The sequence below is a fragment of the Panthera onca genome, chromosome B4, assembly GCF_046562875.1.
Source record: "Panthera onca isolate mPanOnc1 chromosome B4, mPanOnc1 haplotype 2, whole genome shotgun sequence".
In the NCBI taxonomy this organism is placed as follows: domain Eukaryota; kingdom Metazoa; phylum Chordata; class Mammalia; order Carnivora; family Felidae; genus Panthera; species Panthera onca.
This window is the reverse complement of record NC_138345.1, coordinates 91,061,373-91,079,598: the sequence shown is the minus strand read 5'-3', so window position 1 is coordinate 91,079,598 and position 18,226 is coordinate 91,061,373. Positions and strand designations below refer to the sequence as shown.

At 42.2% G+C, this 18,226-nt stretch overlaps 1 protein-coding gene across 8 annotated transcripts in view; it reads left to right on the top strand.

Annotated features, from left to right (window-relative positions):
• The window catches only part of GRIP1 (glutamate receptor interacting protein 1), a 691,569-nt gene that overhangs the window by 653,391 nt on the left and 19,952 nt on the right, over nt 1–18,226 (top strand). For 7 of the 8 annotated variants that reach the window (XM_078449707.2, XM_081796205.1, XM_081796204.1 and 4 more), the window contains 3 exons: nt 11,798–11,954; nt 12,928–13,039; nt 17,974–18,207. In XM_078449707.2, the coding sequence (XP_078305833.1) occupies nt 11,798–11,954; nt 12,928–13,039; nt 17,974–18,207 (503 nt within the window). The remainder of the gene's footprint in view (nt 1–11,797; nt 11,955–12,927; nt 13,040–17,973; nt 18,208–18,226) is intronic. The other variant, XM_081796206.1, reaches the window with a different exon arrangement.

Genomic DNA, 18,226 nt, shown 5'->3' with positions numbered 1-18,226 from the left:
TAACATGTAAGAACTTAGCTACTCTCAGGGCCACCTGACTGGCTCAGTCAGCGGACCGAGCGACTCTTGATCTTGGGGTCGTGAGTTCGAGCCCCACTTTGGGTGTAGAGATTACTTAAAATGAATAAACAAATTTTAAAACTTAAAAAAAATTAAAAGAGAAAGAACTTAGGTACCCTGCCCCTTTATACCATAGGATGAGGACTGTGATTAGCATACTAAATATAGGGCCTTTCCCAAAGTAATAAAAAATGAAGAACCACTTATTATTCATGAAGCTTTTGGAAATGTGAATTCCTAGACGGAGAATTGTGATCATAATAATATTAAATTTGACATTAGTAAGTTAGAAACCTTTATGAGGTTAGAGAGATGATGAAAACATAGTAACACCTTATATTTGTGAAACTCTAATCTCAATTCTCATAAGGAACATGAAGTTCCTCAGCGTGAGGGGAGAATTTAGGAGGCAGCTCTACCACATCCTCGCCGGGAGCTCTGATGGCCCGAAGTTCTCACCCGTACGGAGCTGAAATGTGTCTGCCCGTGGCCCCTGCCTGTCGGTCTCAGTTGTGCCCTCCAGGTCATTCAGAACTAGACTGAAGTGTCTTCTACTCAACAGCCCTTCAGATACTCAAAGTCGGCTATCGTGCCTCTTTGGAGTGTTTCCTTCTCCAAGCAAAATCGCCCCAAGTCCTTAACTGTTCCTCGCATAAAACTTACTTTTGAGTGTTTTGATCATCCTGAGAGCCTCTCTTCTGAGTATGTTCAAGTTTAACTTTATACTTCTTGAAGCCTATCTCTCAGAAAGGAAGGTTATACAACAGCCTGACAGTCCAGAGCAACTCAAGCCTGTCACCCTTCATCACTGAAAATTTTAGAGCCTGTGAACACAGCCTATCTTACCTCAGCATAAGAATCTTGGTGGTCAGATCCTGTCTGTCACTCATTTTGAGCTGATTGTTTGCCAAGATCTCAAAGTATGTTTTTTTTTTTTCCTTTTACTTGTGTTATTAGGTTAAACCCAGTCTCTCCAGATTGTGCTTATACAGTTGACTTTTTTTCAAAGTAAGGCATAGAACCATACTTCCTTTTCCCTGGTAAATACTGTGTTGTGAGATACAGATGATCTTCAACGTACTCCTCCAGCCTCTCAGCAGACCTTCTACCATATCCCGGGAAGACCTTGCACATTCTGACTGTACCCTGCAGTCCACAATAGCTGTCCCATTCCCAATAAGATGTCACACCTCCATGATGTACATCTTCCTCCTTGGGGCCAATGTCTCTGCAGCCACATTCCTTACTGTTCTCTGCTTCTTCTCCAAAGTGTCAAACTTGTCCCTGTCATTCATTCAACAAATATGTAATGGCTGGCCCACTAAAAGGCCAGCATACATGGATACACATGATGGGCCAGAGAGTTGGGGTCCCTACTCATGGAAGGGGTAATGCACTTGAAGGGCCAATTAACAAGCTCCTACAGTGCAAAGTATTAATTAGTTAACACAGAAAGAAGTAGGATGGAGTCATCAAAGCTGTGGGGAAAGGAGTGTGTTTAAAGAAGTCTTGGGGCGCCTGGGTGGCTTAGTTGGTTAAATGTCCAGCTTCGGCTCAGGTCATGATCTCACAGTCTGTGAGTTTGAGCCCCGCGTCGGGCTCTGTGCTGACAGCTCAGAGCCTGGAGCCTGCTTCGGATTCTGTGTCTCCCTCTCTCTCTGCCCTTTCCCTGCTTGCACTTTCTCTCTCTCTCTCTCTCTCTCTCAAAAATAAACATTAAAAAAATTTTTTTTAGAGAAGTCTTACAATGGGATGACTCTCAATTCTATTGTGCAACTCTAGGATGCAGACTTTTTCTAGTCTGCCTCTGGGTCAGCTTCTTCTATTTCCCATTCTCTTGACCCTTATGTTCATACCCTCCTGCCTTATCGAAATCTTATGCTTTGGCCCCCTTGTCTTATTTATGCCTCTAACTCGAAAAACCCTTTCCTTGGATTTAGCAAAGGATGGACTGACAAATTGCTTGTACCTGGACTCTCATTCTCCTGGATGGCGTAGCTCTTTTGTTGTCTGTAATTCTTGACTCTCAACTCAGATAGCTTTGTTTCTGTCTTATCTTACCCTAATCTTTAGATATTTCTTTCTTTTGAGTTCATCTTTTTCAGCTTTATTGAGATATAATTGACAAATAAAATTGTATATATTTAAAGTATACAATGTGATGATTTTGATGTACAAACATATTGTGAAATGATTACCATCAAGTTGATTGACACATCCATCATCTTACGTTGTTACCATTTGTGTGTGTGTGTATGTGTGTGTGTGTGTGTGTGTGTGTGTGTGTGGTGAGAATGCTTAAGGTCTACTTCTTAGCATATTTCAAGTATACAATATTTTTCACTGTAGTCACCATACTGTAAATGGTGTAAAGTTATTCAAACTCTGTAAATCTCCAGAACTTATCATGTCTCCATTTCTCCCACTCCCCGGCCCCTGGCAAGCACATTCTACTATCTGTTTCTATGAGTTTGACGTTTTTTTTTGTTTTTTTTTTTTTTAATTTAGGCTTTACATATAAGTGAGCTGGTAGTATTTGTTTTCTCCCCCACTTATTTTATTTAGCATAATATACTCCAGATTCTTCCATATTATTCCAAATAGGATTTCCTTCATTTTTATGGGTGAATAATTTTCTGTTGTGTATATACATTACATTTCTTTGTTCATTCATCTGTCAGTGGACACTTAGGTTGTTTCTGTATCTTGACTATTGTGGATAATGCTGTTATTATATTCTATCTCTTCAAGATACCTACTATATTTCCTTCTGGATATATACCCAGATGTGGGATTGGTGGATCCATTTTGAGGTCATTTGTATCATTTGTATTTTCTCAGAAAAAAAAAAAAAATCTGTGTCACACAGGTTTTTAAATGTATTTGTGTACAATTAAGGAATTTCTTGTTTGATTCTTTTTATTTTCTTGGTTTCTATAATTATTTCCCCAATATTGTCCCATATTTGGTATATTTGTGTTTTTATTCTTTTTTCCCATGAGGATGCTGGTAATGATTTATTTTTATTTAGTAGTTTTCCGAAGAACTGACTCTTGCATTTATTTATTAGTTCTGTTCTTATTTTTTAAAATACATATTTGCTTTGAGTTTGATTAACTTTACTCCATTCTTCTTAGGTTTTCTGTTTATGACTAGAATTGGGTACCTGATTCGTTTATTTCCATGCTTCCTTCTACTTTTCATAAAGATATTGATGACTGAGAAGAGACATCAACATTATGAAAGTGTTGAATCACTATGTCATACACGTGAAACTACGAGTACACTGTAGGTTAACTAAATGGAATTTAAATAAAAACTTAAAAAAAGAGAGAGACGCCAACAGGTACAGTCAGAGAGCCCAAGCTCCCTTTAATATAGTTAGGGAACACAACATAATACATAAAGAGAGTAGCCAGGGCAGAAGACTGAGCAGTATTCTCCCCATTGGGCAGGCTTTTCTTTTTCTCTTCTATATCTCTTCTGACCTCTACAAGCTCATGTTTTATCTCCTTCTATCATGTGGCCTTGCCCAATTTTCCTTGAGTTCTTCTATCTGTGCTTTGACCTCTTGCTTTATAGAGGTGGTGGTTTCAGTGTGCATCTTTTAAATATCATGATGATGTATTTGGTCATACGTATCGTTTGCTCCATGGCAGCCTTGTACTCATGAGTATCCTTCATCTGCTATTGCTTTGTTTTTCTGTTTCTTTTCCCCCTTGTTTGTTTTTTTTTTTAATATTAACTTGGTATACATCTTATGACAGTTCCTTTTTAATTATTGCTCATCTGTGGATGAGATGACTTCTTTCTAAGTTGGAAGTTTGAAAGAGGGTCTCTTTCAAAGAAGAGCCCAAGTTGTGCTCCAGGCTAGGAAAAATGACTCCCCCGTTCACAGTGACCTGTGATGAGTGCCTTCTTCCCCAGCCCACAGAGATGGCAACCGTAGGCTGCCAGCAGTGCGGAATTCCTTCCTGCTCGCCTGATAGATTGCTTCCTGCAGGTGGTGGCCTATCTGTAGGTGTGGTCCTTCAGCCCGCCTCCCTGGCTTGCCCTGGTGCCAGACTGGGTCCAGGGCACTTCCTGCCACCAGCATGTGCAATCCATTCTAGTCTTCCAAACAAAGGACTGTTGTTTTGCTTTATGCCATGGCCCCTGCTTTGGAAGCGTGGGCCCTCTCTGAAATCGCTGGCCATAGGTGTCTCCTCATGGCTCCTTAATACCGCTTCTCACTCCCTGTTTGACTCAGGGAATTTGGTAACTTTTTTCGTGTATTTATGGTTTGAGATTCTAGTTTTGCTGAAGATGAAGTTTATGTTGTTTGCCAACCCTTTTTGTCTTGAGATGATTTCTGGAAAAGGTAGAGAACTATTTTGCTCTGCCATTTTAAGACCACATTCCCATCTAAACACCTTGAATGTTTCTTGGCTAGAACAATTACAAGTAGTTACACAAATGTATGATTTGATTTTCTCATTCTTAACAAAACTCGATTTTTACGAAACAAATTTTGGCAGGGAATTATCTGGCTCACTTGACTATACTAAAATTGGCTTCCAAAAATGAAAGTAATGGCAGGAGCTACAGCCCCAAAATTGCACAGTGGAAGACTGCATTTCAAAACCATTCTCTGATTTCAAATTTTATGAATACGCACCAACATTGTTGAGTTCGCTTTTTAAAATTAATACTCAGTGTGAATTAAGAACTATAAATGTAACATATTAATCTGCACAGTATTGTGGTACTGAAAACCAAATAGTACAATATTGGAGTATCAGAATTTTACAGGTATCTGAAGTGTAGTTACCTTAAAAATAAAAATCATTATACCAAGATTGCCAACATTTGTACAGACCTATTTTCCATTACGCTAATGAATAAAACTAAACATTACTCTCAGTGAAAGGAATCTAGACTGAATTTTTTTCACGTTTATTTATTTTGAGAGAGAGAGAGAGAGAGTGTGTGCGTGCACACAAGCGGAGGAGGGGCAGAGAGAGAGAAGGAGAGAGGGAGATTCCCAAGCAGGCCTCGCACTGTCAGCGCAGAACCTGACGTGGGACTCGAACCCACGGACTGCAAGAGCCAAAACCAAGAGCCAGGTGCTTACCTGACTGAGCCATCCAGGTGCCCCTAGACTGGATTTTATGCCTTGTATCAGTTTGCCTGGGCTGCTATAACAAAATACCACCGACTGGGGAGCTTAAACAATAGAAATTCATTTTCCAGTGTTCAGGAGGCTAGAAATGCGAGATCAAGGTGCCACGTTTGGTTTCTCCCCGTCTCTTTCCTCGGCTTACAAATGGTTGTCTTCTCACCGCGTCTTCACATGGCCTTTCTTATGTGTGAGCTCATCCCTGGTATCTCGTGTGTGTGTGTGTGTGTGTGTGTGTGTGTGTGTGTGTGTGTGTCTAAATAGTCTCTTACAAGGACTCCAATCAGAGTAAACTATGGCCTCACCTTTTGACTTCACTTAACCCGAATTACCTCTTTACAGATCTTTAAATGCAATCCCATTGATGGCGAGGGCATCAACATACGAATTTAGGTGCAAATACAAGTCAGTCCATAACATACCTCGCGTTATGTTATCAAGGATAAGACCAGATACTGAAACGTAGATGGGAAGGAAGGAAAGAAGGAAGGAGGAAGGGAGAGAGAGGAAAAAAGAAAGAAAGGTTTCCAATTCTAAATAAAAAGAGTAATGACTTAGGAAATGCATTTCTTAAAAATTACATCTGTCTTTCCATGGATTTATCAATTTTGAATTTAAAATCTAGTTTCCAATATCATACCTGCTTGTTAATTTTAGGTGCTCACACCATCATTCAATAAAAACAAAGTCTAATTGTATTTCTGGCCGTTGATTTTTCTTACACCTGGGCCGCCTCGCTGATTCCGTTCCTCCTGTGGCGTTTAAGTCTTACTCCCCTTGTAAAGGGATATTCCTCAGGGCTGCTAACTTCTCGACTATGGCAACCAGCCTGTCTTTATTTAAGCTTAATTTCCGTCAAATATTCCCTATGTTCAATTATGCTCCCATCCTCCACCTGCATTCGTTAGGGATCGAGTTCACGTACATATGAGAGAAAACACAAAGGACAGCGTTTAAGCAAGTGAGTTATTTTTCTCCCGCTGTAGTAGAGCCTGGAGGAGGCAGGTAGCCCCGCGGTGTCGTGGACCAGCATCTTCTACTTCCTCCCGGCTTCGCATGTCTCCCGTCTCTCCATTCATTGCCTTTTCTTATAAAACCTTCATCATGCCTGAACTATTTACCTCTTCACCCGCTCCTTACTTTGAGTATATCACCATCAATGATCCTTAAGAAACAAACAAACAAACAAAAACACCTAAATCTAACCTTGCCCCTCCCTTAAAAACAAAATAACAAAAGCCCTCTTGGTGGTTTTCTGTTGTTATAGGGTAACCTCCCAGGTCCTTAGCTTAAAGCACAGAGCTCTTTGTAATGTAGGTACAACTGCCTCATCAACCTATCTCCTGACTTTTCCCTGCAGGACCTTTAACCCTATACATCCTGAACTTCTTTCTCACTATTCTCCGAGCAAGCTTTGCTCTTTAGTACTTTATAGCACTAGGTATTTTGATCCGTTAATCAATCCCTGCCTTGATCCATCCTAAATCAGTGGAGAAGTAGAAATGGGGGCACTTGGGTGGCTCAGTCTCAGCTCAGGTCATGATCTCACAGTTCATGAGTTCGAGTCCCTCATTGGACTCAACTGTTGTCAGTGCAGAGCCCCGTTTGGATCTTCTGTCTCTCTCTCCCTGCCCCTCCCCCGCTTGCATGCTCACTGGCTCGCTCTCTAACAAAAAAAAAAAAAAAAAAAGTAGAAATGGAGTCAGCTATGGATTAAAAATTAACTATTTTTGGTGTTTTGGAGAGGAGGCATTTTGTTTTGTTTTGCTAGAAAAGCTGAGTTGAACATGCAGCCAGAGAATCAAGATTGTTATTTCCCAGGTGCCTGGGTGGCTCAGTCGGTTGAGCATCTGACTTTGGCTTAGGTCATGATCTCACAACTCAGCTCCTGAGTTCCAGCCCTGCATTGGGCTGTGTGCTGACAACTCAGAGCCTGGAGCCCGCTTCGAATTCTGTGTCTCCCTCTCTCTTTGCCTCTCCCCTGCTCGTGCTCTGTATGTCTCTCTCAAAAATAAATAAACATAAAAAAATTTTTTTTTAATATTGTTATATCCCTACCCCTAACCCAAATCTAGATGTTGGGACATAAATGAGGGGGAAGTCAGACCAGCAAAGCAAACTGTTGGATTTGGTTTAGCTAAATAGAACTGAATACCCTAATGTTACAGTGGCTTAAATCATTTTTTTTTTTTTAAGTAGGCATTTCAGAGCTGGTATATAATTCTACAGTGTTGTCAAGGAACCACACTCTTAAATATTTCTTCTCTATTGTGCTTAGCCCTTGGCTTCCGTCTTTGGGTTTACCACATGATCCAAGGTGGTTACCAGGGTGCCAGCTATTTCATCTACATTCCAGGCAGCAGGAGAGTGTTGTAAAGAGCCTTTCTGGAAGTTCTATTTACATGTCATTGGCCAGAACATTTTACATAGTTTCCGTAGTCAACACTTAACATCAAGGGAGACCTAGGAAATACAGTCTTATCCTGAGCACTAATATGCCCACCCCCAAAACTGGTATTCTGGTAAAAGGATAAAGAGAAGAATGCATGTTTGGATAGGCAGCTGGTAGCCTGCCACAGTCAGCTCACTGCACAGTCTTGGCCTTGCTGTCCCTTGGGAGCTCATTGAGCCCCAACAGTGGGACCCAGTTGTGCTTGCCTTACAGCACAGCAGCAGTGGGAGAGAATGAGTCCAGAGGGAGCCAAGAAGAGACCGAGGGTCTCAACAACCCCCCGTTTTCTTCCGGAACTCGACAGTTAGGTAACTCATTGCTCTTCCTGTGGGGAGGCATAAGCCCAGATGGTAAGAAGGACCAGAGTGTTTCTGGAACACTGTTCCCTCCTTCAGAACCCCGCTGATGGAACATGAGGACAGGGCTCACCACGACTGCACGTTTACCAGCCTCTCCTGTGAGGCCTGCACCGTCTTGCCCAAGGAAATGCCACCTCACCCTCTAGCTCTAAGCTTAGAGGGCACCTTCCCTTTGCACCTTTCGTGACCCACATTCTGACCCCCAAGCAGGTCTTGGTTCTTGCACATCAGTGTGTTCAGACTAAAAGGACAGCACTCCTCAGATGCAGTTGGAAATGTCCCTTTCTATGCCTGTTTCTCCTCCTCTCTGTTCCAGACAATGTGAAAGTGTGCAGTGTTTGAGGATAGGAACCTAGTACTGTAATCTTTGCATTTCAGCTCCTCACATGTTACTGAACACTTAAGAAGCACCAAATGTTCACTTAGTGGTGCTGAAGCTTTCCTCCTTTCCTGCTCTCCCTGTTTCAGAGATCTTGAGAAGTTGAATGGCTTAGCACGTAGTAAAAGTAATGGGCATCTGTACTTATTAAACCCTCATTATGTTTGAGAGTCTGTGTGTATTATTCTCAACCCTCTTATTAACCTGGTGAGACACATGCATATCATTGTCCCTATTTTACCCTGAGACGAGTTGGCCAGGGTTACAGAGCAAGGAAGTGGCAAAGCTGGGATTTGAACCCAGATCTCTTTCTGAGTCCCTGTGCCAGCACAGAGTGGTCCAGACCCAGTTCTTTTGAGTCTATGCCTAATCCAAAGATACTTGAATTTTATCCCCTTTTCCTGCCCTGCTTTGTTGTAATGCAATAATCTTTTAATGCTGCTTATTAAGACGAGGCATCCTTGGTGTAGACAGACATGCTTCTCAAAAGAGGCATTTCCCCAGTAAGGAACAATGCTGCACCTCTGCTCAAGGCCTGCCTGCATCTGGCCCAAGTCACCAAGAACTACTTACAGACAACATTTGGAAGGAAAATCAGAAAGTTAATCTGTCCAGTTTAAAACCTGCTGGAATTTGGGGCGTCTGGGTGGCTCAGTCGGTTAAGCGTGCAACTCTTGATGTCGGTCGGCTCGAGTCATGAGCTCACGGTTCGTGGGATCAAGCCCCACGTCAGGCCTCTGCACTGACAGCATGAAGCCGGCTTGGGATTTGGCTGTTAACAGGTTTACAGCTAATTAAGGCCAGGGAGGTGCAGGCTCCCCCTAGTTTTTTTGTATCACAAAAAGTGAGACTTCACATGTTTAGGGAGTTGGTTTATCTCGTTGGGAAGGAGAAAATGGATAGCCTGTCACCGGGATCCAGGAGAAATGCAGCGGTGCACAGTCACTGCCCTTCAAGAAGAGATTCATGCGTGTTCCCTTAATTCACCACTTTTGACAGAAGGCAGTGCATCCGTCACACAAAATTTCTTCCCAAACGGCTAGCCACATTTCTGTAGTTACCCAAGAAGAAAATGAGATATTGAACTGTAAATATTTGCTCTGCACCGTGGACTCCTAATGCTTGGTATCCTAAAGCAGAAGGTTCATAGAAGGTTCTTGCAGCCGTGGGCGTCCCCCCTGCGTTCTTGAGATCAAATCCTTTTGACCAGAGCGTTATCCTTTGGGACATCCTGCTCCCCCTGCTCTCTCCTCGTAAGGATGGCATTATAGGCTCCAGCAGGTTGAGGGACAGCGAGTTAAGACGAGCAGGGATGGCATGCAGACAGTCATGTGATCCCGTCATTTCATTGTATGTGAAAATGGGGGCCTCAGCCTGTTTACTGTAGTAACTGTTTTTAAATGCAGTCAGAAATACGTATTATATTGCAACCCAGTATATACATGTAAACACCTACAGAGACACACGCATGCACACACATAGCACACACAACCTGAAATGGTGGGTGAAGCCGTGCATCATGATCACAGCACAAGCTCGAAAGTCTGAGCTGCCAACAAGCCCTTGCTCTCCTCTTTAAACCTCCCGAAAGAATTTTGAAAAACCGCATACCCCATCACAATTTAAAGTTGTCATCTAATGTTTTTCTCCCCAAATTTAAATACTTGCAAAGACCACAACTTCCAGTTTGCCATTAGCATGCCTTAAATATAGTTTTGTCAAACTCTGGAGCCATGGATTTGGCTCAAATTTATGGAAGAGGTCCATTGTATAACCCAACGGCCAAAGCCGTTCCTCACTGCCTCGCCTATCAAGCTAATCAGACTTAACTCCCTGTCAGAAGCGAAGTCAGTCTTCATCTTGCAATTCAAATAAAATAATAATGTGCCCACCTCCCAACCGACAACTGTTTTGAATTCTAACTCTGAGACGCAGAGAGACAGGTGAATGAGAGAGGGGGGAAAGCCTTGCCAGGAGTCCGTGCCTGGTTGAAATAAGGCACTATTCCCGAGAGACCTTCTCTCAGGAGCGAGGCTTTCCCAAAGTATCCCTTGATTTAATGACTGGGGGTTTTTGCAGCCCAGGGCCAATCTCCTGGAAAGGTTTGAGATGGATAAGACATGTGTCTTTCATTGGTAAAGTGGCAGAAGACCAACTGTGACGGTGGATGTGAGAAGGGAGAATCAACAGATCTCAGATCTCTGGTCCTTTTCAGTAGGGTCAGTGTGGGGAAGACGTGCTTAACGGTTTGTGAGTTCGAGCCCTGCATTCAGGCCCCCTGCTGTCAGCATAGAGCCCACTTTAGATTCTCTGTCTCTTTCTCTCTCTCTCTCTCTCTCTCTGTCTGTCTCTCTCTCAAAATAAATAAACTTTAAAAAAATAAATAAATGCGGAACTGATTCTTCTAAGGTTATGACTGGAACCCCCAGGAGAGTTCGCAGATACCCCTAGGTACTTGAGCCACTGTTCTAAGCCCTTAGTACCCTCAGATGTAAAGTGCACACAGTAAAAGTACCTACGTTCAAAGACGGTTCTGGAGAATGAATGAGGTCATTTAACAAGTCATTTCTCATCGGACCAAGTCATCCCTGACATGAGTGGGTCCTGGCCCCACCTAGCCAACTCCGCCCACACTCGGCAACCAGCAGCCTCTCAGCCGTCCCTTGGGCCTGGAACCCCCATCTGGTGGCAAATTTCAATCGCAAAAGGACAGACTTGGGTAAGAAGCTCTCACACACCCTGGAAGTGATCACAGGTTTGCCTGGGCAGGAAATGTAGACGCCTCACTTTCTAGAACTTGCTCTAGAGAGGGTTGGATACAGGTCTGGTGGGCACCTCCCCCTGATCCAGTCGATTTCCTGCCCAGACAGAACAGGGCAGGAGCCCTCATAAAAACAGGTCCAGCACCGTGGGCCCGCCTGCTTAGATCTGACGGTCTTACCTCAGGGATGTTGGAATCAGTTGACATAACGTGCGAATGTGTTTCAAATATAAGACCTGGGGATTATCTTGATGGCCTTCAGAATCCCGAATTCAGCTAAGGTCAGCTGCCTTTTTTTTAATTTTTTTTTTTAATGTTTATTTACTTTTGAGACAGAGAGAGAGAGAGCATGAACGGGGGAGGGTCAGAGAGAGAGGGAGACACAGAATCCAAAGCAGGCTCCCGGCTCTGAGCTGTCACCACAGAGCCCGACGCGGGGCTCGAACCCACGGACCGTGAGATCATGACCTGAGCTGAAGTCAGACGCTTAACTGACTGAGCCACCCAGGCGCCCCTAAGGTCAGCTGCCTTAAACAAACTAACGGGAACCGCAGAAAAAGGCAAGTTCCCGAACAGATCTCCCGAATCTTTCTCAGAAACAGAAGATGACACTTTGTTTTTGTTCCAGGCTCTGGCTTTCAGGCGTCAGGCTACAGTTTCAACACTTACGAGTGGAGGGGTCCGAAACAGAGAGGTAGCCTGTCCCCAGTCACGAAGCCACGAAGCCAGACCTACCCAGACGTGGGGCTGAGTAATGAAGACTGGGACCGGTCCACAGTCAGTGGGTAAGGTTTTCGTCAACTGCTGCTTTGTGGTCGTTAGCCCAGATCCGAATCACTCCACTTCCGATGGCACATAATGGCTAACGTGGGAAGGAGCCACTGTCATCATGCCGGCCCCATGGCAGGGCTCAGAGACCTGTGCCTGCCGGGCTGGACCCCGGGACCACCCCACGGCCGGACAAGAGCTCATCTTCCCCTGATAAAAACAATAGCATGTGGGAAAAACTACATCTGTAAACCCTGTCCTCACTCTCTGACTTGTCTCCTGTCCTTACATTTAAAAGGTTGCTTCACCAAAGCATAAGAGACTCTTCAAAAACTGAGAACAAACTGAGGGTTGATGGGGAGATGGGAGGACGGGGAGGGTGGGTGATTGGTGTTGAAGAGGGCATCTTTTGGGATGAGCACTGGGGGTTGTATGGAAACCAACTTGACAATTTCATATATTAAAAAAAAAAAAAACTCTAATAAATAAATAAAAGGTTGCTTCATGTCAGCTTATGTTAAAAAAAAAAAAAGGTACATCGAGGATCCCATAGTTTGAATTGAGATGTATTTTAGCATTTTGTTCCTTACCAAAGTATTTTAAGGAAATTCACAAAAACCGATAGCACATGAATGATCTCTACTGACATTTATAAGTGGGAAAACATGTTTCTCTTAAAGGGAAGCTTGATTTCTCTTGCACTAGACAGATCAGTTGAAAGATAGGCCCACACGGTGCCATGTTGATGCAATTCACCCTGCAGGAGCCACGAACACCCTAAAATTCAGTTAATAGGACCGTGGTCCTTCCCTCCCTCCATTCTCTGAGATACTCTGCATTTCCTAGAGCACCCTCACTTGGTGGTTACAGTTGGAAGAAGGCCAGATCCCAAAAAGAATCTCCATTTTTTTTTACACGTGAGATGAAAGAGAGAGATTCCGAATTACGCCTTGGCGAGTTGTCAACCCAGACTGTGCTTTTTGACGACAGTTTTACAGGGGCTCCCGACAGTACGGAGGCTGAACAAGAGGAGAACTTCTGGTCCCAAGCGCTGGAGGACTTGGAAACCTGTGGACAGTCGGGAATTCTGAGAGAACTCGAGGTAGCCTCGGTCCTGCTACTTGTATTGTTTCTACATTCATTTTTTTTTTTTTTTTTTTTTTGGTCCTTTTGAGTTTGCATTTATCACATCAGTTCATTTAAAAGCTTTAACCCCTTTCCACAGGAGAAAGCTGACAGGCGTGTGTCTTTGAGAAACATGACTCTCTTGGTAGCTACCCTTTATGTTTATATTTTTGCTTGTGAAGCTGCCTTCCCTGCCCCCTTGCCTCCTGGACAGCAATTTGATTTTATTCAGTGCAGTTGAAAGTATTTATTTCCCCATTTCCACCCCCACCCCGAGCTTTCTGACTTGTGGCTTCTGCCATTGCTCCCTGCTAACCCTGACTGTACCTGTTTGCCACCGAATCGCTGGGGAGGGAGCTAAGCCCCCCAGCCGTGGCGCATCTCACTCTCTGAGTTGCTTTAGAAAGGTTTCTTTGGCATGTTTTCATTTGTACCCGGTATAGCAATTGATTTGATCGTGAAGAGGAACATAAGAGGAAATTTTATTTTATTTCATTTCATTTTGCCCTTGAAGTAGATGACAAAGGCAGCTGGTGAAAATGGCCAGTCTGTGTGAAAAAGCAGCCAAAATATTGCACAGTACTTTGCTGTTAATTGCAAATCCTGATTCCGTATCAACTTAGTGTGAATTCTAGGAGTTGTGGCAAGATGGAACACAATAGCTGCACTCCCGGTGAGTTCTTTAATCAAAGCCATGAATTTGCTGACGATATTCACACTGTGGTCTAGGAGGTCCTGGACTGTTTCCTTTTATGTTCTTTTTAAATTTTCTGAGCTGTAAAAAGTAAAGTGGCAAAAGTCTCATTTTTATTTTGATGTCATCTGAGGTCCCCAAGTCACCATAAGGAATGTGAATGGCATAACTGGGTGAAACTGCAATTCTAAAACGAATACTCATCTTTATATCGTTTTGCTTCTCGGTTGCATGTGTGGATATTTTTATGTGATTCTAATGTTTGTGAATCTGCAAAGAGAATTATAAAGAAAAATGGTAGTTTGAATTTATAAATAGAGTATTACCTGGCATGAATTGAAACTTCAGAGCACAGTTAAAGGGCCTGGAGGTGGATAATACTATAAAACTTAAATAAATTAAGACGTTGGCCATCGATTCCTTTTTAGGCACCTTTCAAAAAGAGTAAAACGCTTAAGTCTCAGCTGGCTTATTTAAACTTTTACCACTTCCTGGATGTAGAATGATTAGCAGAAGGGGTCCAAACTGGATACTGAGCTCAATTCACAATTCTTGAACATACGCCTGCTTCTGAAAGCGCGCTTGGCCTATATGCCTTTTCCACTTTGCATTCTGATACTTCTCTTTTAAAGAAACAACTATTCTTCTAATAACATCTTTGACAGCAAGTAAAACAAGGACGATGTAAAAAGTGGCACAATGAAATTGGGTTTTCACTCATTTCACTCAATACTCTAGTCATTGTCCCCATTAGCTAGCAAATTGATTTATCTAATGAAAACAAACATCTATGAGCATAGAAGTTATGTTGCAAAAAATAAATAAATAAATAGATAGATAAATAAATAAATAATAGAAAAGAAATTATGTTGCAAAAGCCTATAAATATAAACTTTTTCTAACATAGCTTCAGGCAGGTGTGGCCCTTGAAATTATAAATGCAGAAAGGAAATGGGTTGAGTGTGTAAGCCAAAAGGAAGTTAAAGTCCTCAATGAGGAAGAATGATTGGCAAATCTAAAGAGTCTTCTTTATACTTTTATCAAAAAGAATATTCATTCACTAGTTTAAATGAACTCTGATCGTGTGATTGTAAATGTTACTGTGCAAAAAATATTATGGGAGCTAGTTCCCTGCGTATGAAATTTACATCCAGCATTAAAAGTTACAGCATATTATAACCATAATAAATGTAAAAGATTAGCTAACATGAAAAATGATTACAATTGAAATGGAAATGAAAATTATACTAGTCATTCTTCCCATTAGCTGGCAATAATTTATGTTCAACTTTAGCACTGAAAAATGTTAAAACAGAAGAAAAAATTTCAGACTAAGACTTAGGACAAGTTACTTAATCTCTTTTACCAGATATTTATTCTTCTGTAAAATAAGGGGATTATAATGACTAATGCTTATATGGCACTTAACACAGAACATAACACTTGGTAATTATTCAGTAGAAGTTATTATTTTTGCCATTTTTATTAATTAACAGTGCCTTAACTATTTTCTGTTTAGTATAACATATGAAAAAATTTTAACTAGATATCAGATAGAAAACTCTTGAACATACCCCTCTAAGTTATATGTATCTCAGTTATCTCATTGAGAACTTGGGAGGTTATAAATTGTGCAAAATGGAAACAGGCAATAGATATTCTTGAAGTGAAAACAAATCCTAGATAACTTAAAATAATAATTTTTTTTTTTTCAACGTTTATTTATTTTTGGGACAGAGAGAGACAGAGCATGAACGGGGGAGGGACAGAGAGAGAGGGAGACACAGAATCGGAAACAGGCTCCAGGCTCTGAGCCATCAGCCCAGAGCCTGACGCGGGGCTCGAACTCACGGACCGTGAGATCGTGACCTGGCTGAAGTCGGACGCTTAACCGACTACGCCACCCAGGCGCCCCTAAAATAATAATTTTTAAACTTTATTTTAGTTTTTATATTTGTACTTTAATTTTTATATTCCTTCATAGTAATTCAACTGAAGTCCACTTTAAACAAAGCAATCAAGCTGTGCTTTGGAAACTTGGTTCCATCAGAACTCCATTTAGATCAGTTTGGAACTTCCGTAGTGGCTTAAGGTTCAGCCAAGCAGAATTGTGATTAAGTATTTTACTTCCGACATGTTTCCTACTGGTCCCCTGAAAAATGAATATAAAACATAGATGTTAACAAAGCAAATAATGTGTCTAAGTAGGTAAAAACAATAGAGGGGTGGTCAGCACAGCAAGAAAATAATCACTGGGTTCTGTCATCAACAGTAGACAAAAAAATGTTGTATGTGGGTTAAGTGCCATAAAATAAAGGATGTCCCATGACACCAACAAAGCTTTCAATTTTAAAAAGGGATTTAACTGAAATAAAGCAATAATATGGTTAATCCACATTTGTTTCAATATTAATCTCCGAAAAAGTCAATTTTATATGCTTCAACCTAATACTTGACTGGGAAGCAATACAGCCTGGTGGTCAAGGATAAGGTTTCTAGAGTCAGAGTGTGAGGGCTATAATCCCAGACTCTTGGGCAACTTGCTCAATTTATCTGGGCATCCCTTTCCATAACTGAAATGGGGAAGTATGATGACTGTAATACCTATCAGAAACTTACCATAAATATTAAATGACATTCTACATACACATGTATATGGTATTACATGTGCTAACATGTTAAAGGTCAATGGCCAGTAAGGTTTTTTTTTTTTTTTCTTTTTCAAAATTATCAGTAAGATAACTGATCCAGTCTGGATATCGATAACTGGTTGTGTTTTTTGTGTTTTGTTTTGTTTTGTTTTGTTTTTTTACAAGAGTTGTAGATATACCTACATGTGCTCCAATACTGGGCTGCCATTCGAAGATCATGTTAGTGGTGCGTGTATAGTCGAACGCCAGGTGAATCTTAGAGTCACAAAATCTTAGGGAGATAACAAATGAAAGCTCTATCACTTGGCAGTGTTCCCTTCTAACCACCCATTTTAGACGGTGCCGTTGGCTCCATCTATATGATGGAGCCCTACGTGACCTTGAGTAAGTCAGCCTCTTTGTGCCTCAGTTTCTGCACCTACAAATTAGGAGTAATAACAGTGTCTGTTTCACAAAGTTGTTGTGAGGCTTAAATAGGGGAATACAAGGACTCAGCAAAGTACAGTTACTGTTAGCATTAGCGTTCACGTAAACCACCAGTCGCATTGTAGCCGGCACACGGCACGTGGGGCTTGCTCTTTTTCCCATGACTTCGGGCACGTTCACCAATGCTAGTTTACCACCATCCAGCCATCCTATCAAGGAGGACGGAGCTGGCTCCAGGCACAATTTTGAAATTTTGGCATTTCCGAACCATGAAAAATGAACATTCTCAACAGGACATTGGTTTCAAATGCTTAAGTAGTTTCACTTCTAAGATTCAGTCAATTTGGGATCTAATCTCGCCTTTCCTTGTGTATGAACATATTTGAAACTGAACAGACTTCCCTGTTCACCGGTAAAATCCAATCTAAGTTTCCCAGCTTTTGAGCAAAGGGTTGAGTCCGGTAGCACAATATAGGATCCCTCTTTAAACTCTCTGAGCATCTCACACAAAGGCCGTTTCTAAGAAAGGTTGACCCATGCTAAATACGCGGAGACCTCGCTGGTCTACACATTTCTGGGGCAGGTCACATGGCCCAAGGAGAGACCATATGCTATGGTAGGCAGGCGGCTTTGGGTAGAAGCCCTTGCCTTTGTATCAATAGCCCTGTTTCAGCCCATTGTTACCTCCAGGTGGAGCTACAGGCAGCATTGCAAATAGACGCCACCTGGTCCCGTTGAGAAGTTCTTCATCCATTTCTGTAAGATATATTGAAGCTGCTTCACGAATCCCATCTTTAGAGCCCACTCAGTGGAAAGTTAATGGCTAAAATGTAGTTTACAGTAAGCAAATGTTATCGCTTTTCAATTTGCCTCAAAACTGCCAGGGGTGGTATCTGATTAAATAAACTCAATGGCTTAAGTACTTAAATTGGATTTGAGATGTGCATTATAAATGGCACTTGCAAAGCATTTTGCCAGACTTTCATAGTTCAATTAGTACGTCCATTCTCCAGCCTTTGGTTATGCCCCGAAGAGACTGTATCTTGACTGGCCAGAAGGAGAGATGTGCTTACTGTTGAGCAACCGAACCCTTTTCTTAGTCCATGGCTTAATCGTGTCTGAAAATTGTCAATGCCACAGGCAACGATCATGTCGGGGAGCACGATGAGTTTGAATCATGAGGCCCCAACACCTCGCAGTCAGCTGGGGCGACAAGCCAGCTTCCAGGAACGGAGCAGCTCGCGGCCGCATTATAGCCAAACAACGCGGAGCAACACCCTGCCCTCCGACGTGGGCAGGAAGTCTGTCACCCTGAGGAAAATGAAACAAGAAATAAAGGAGATCATGTCCCCAACTCCTGTGGAGCTGCACAAGGTCAGCATGCTGTCTTCCC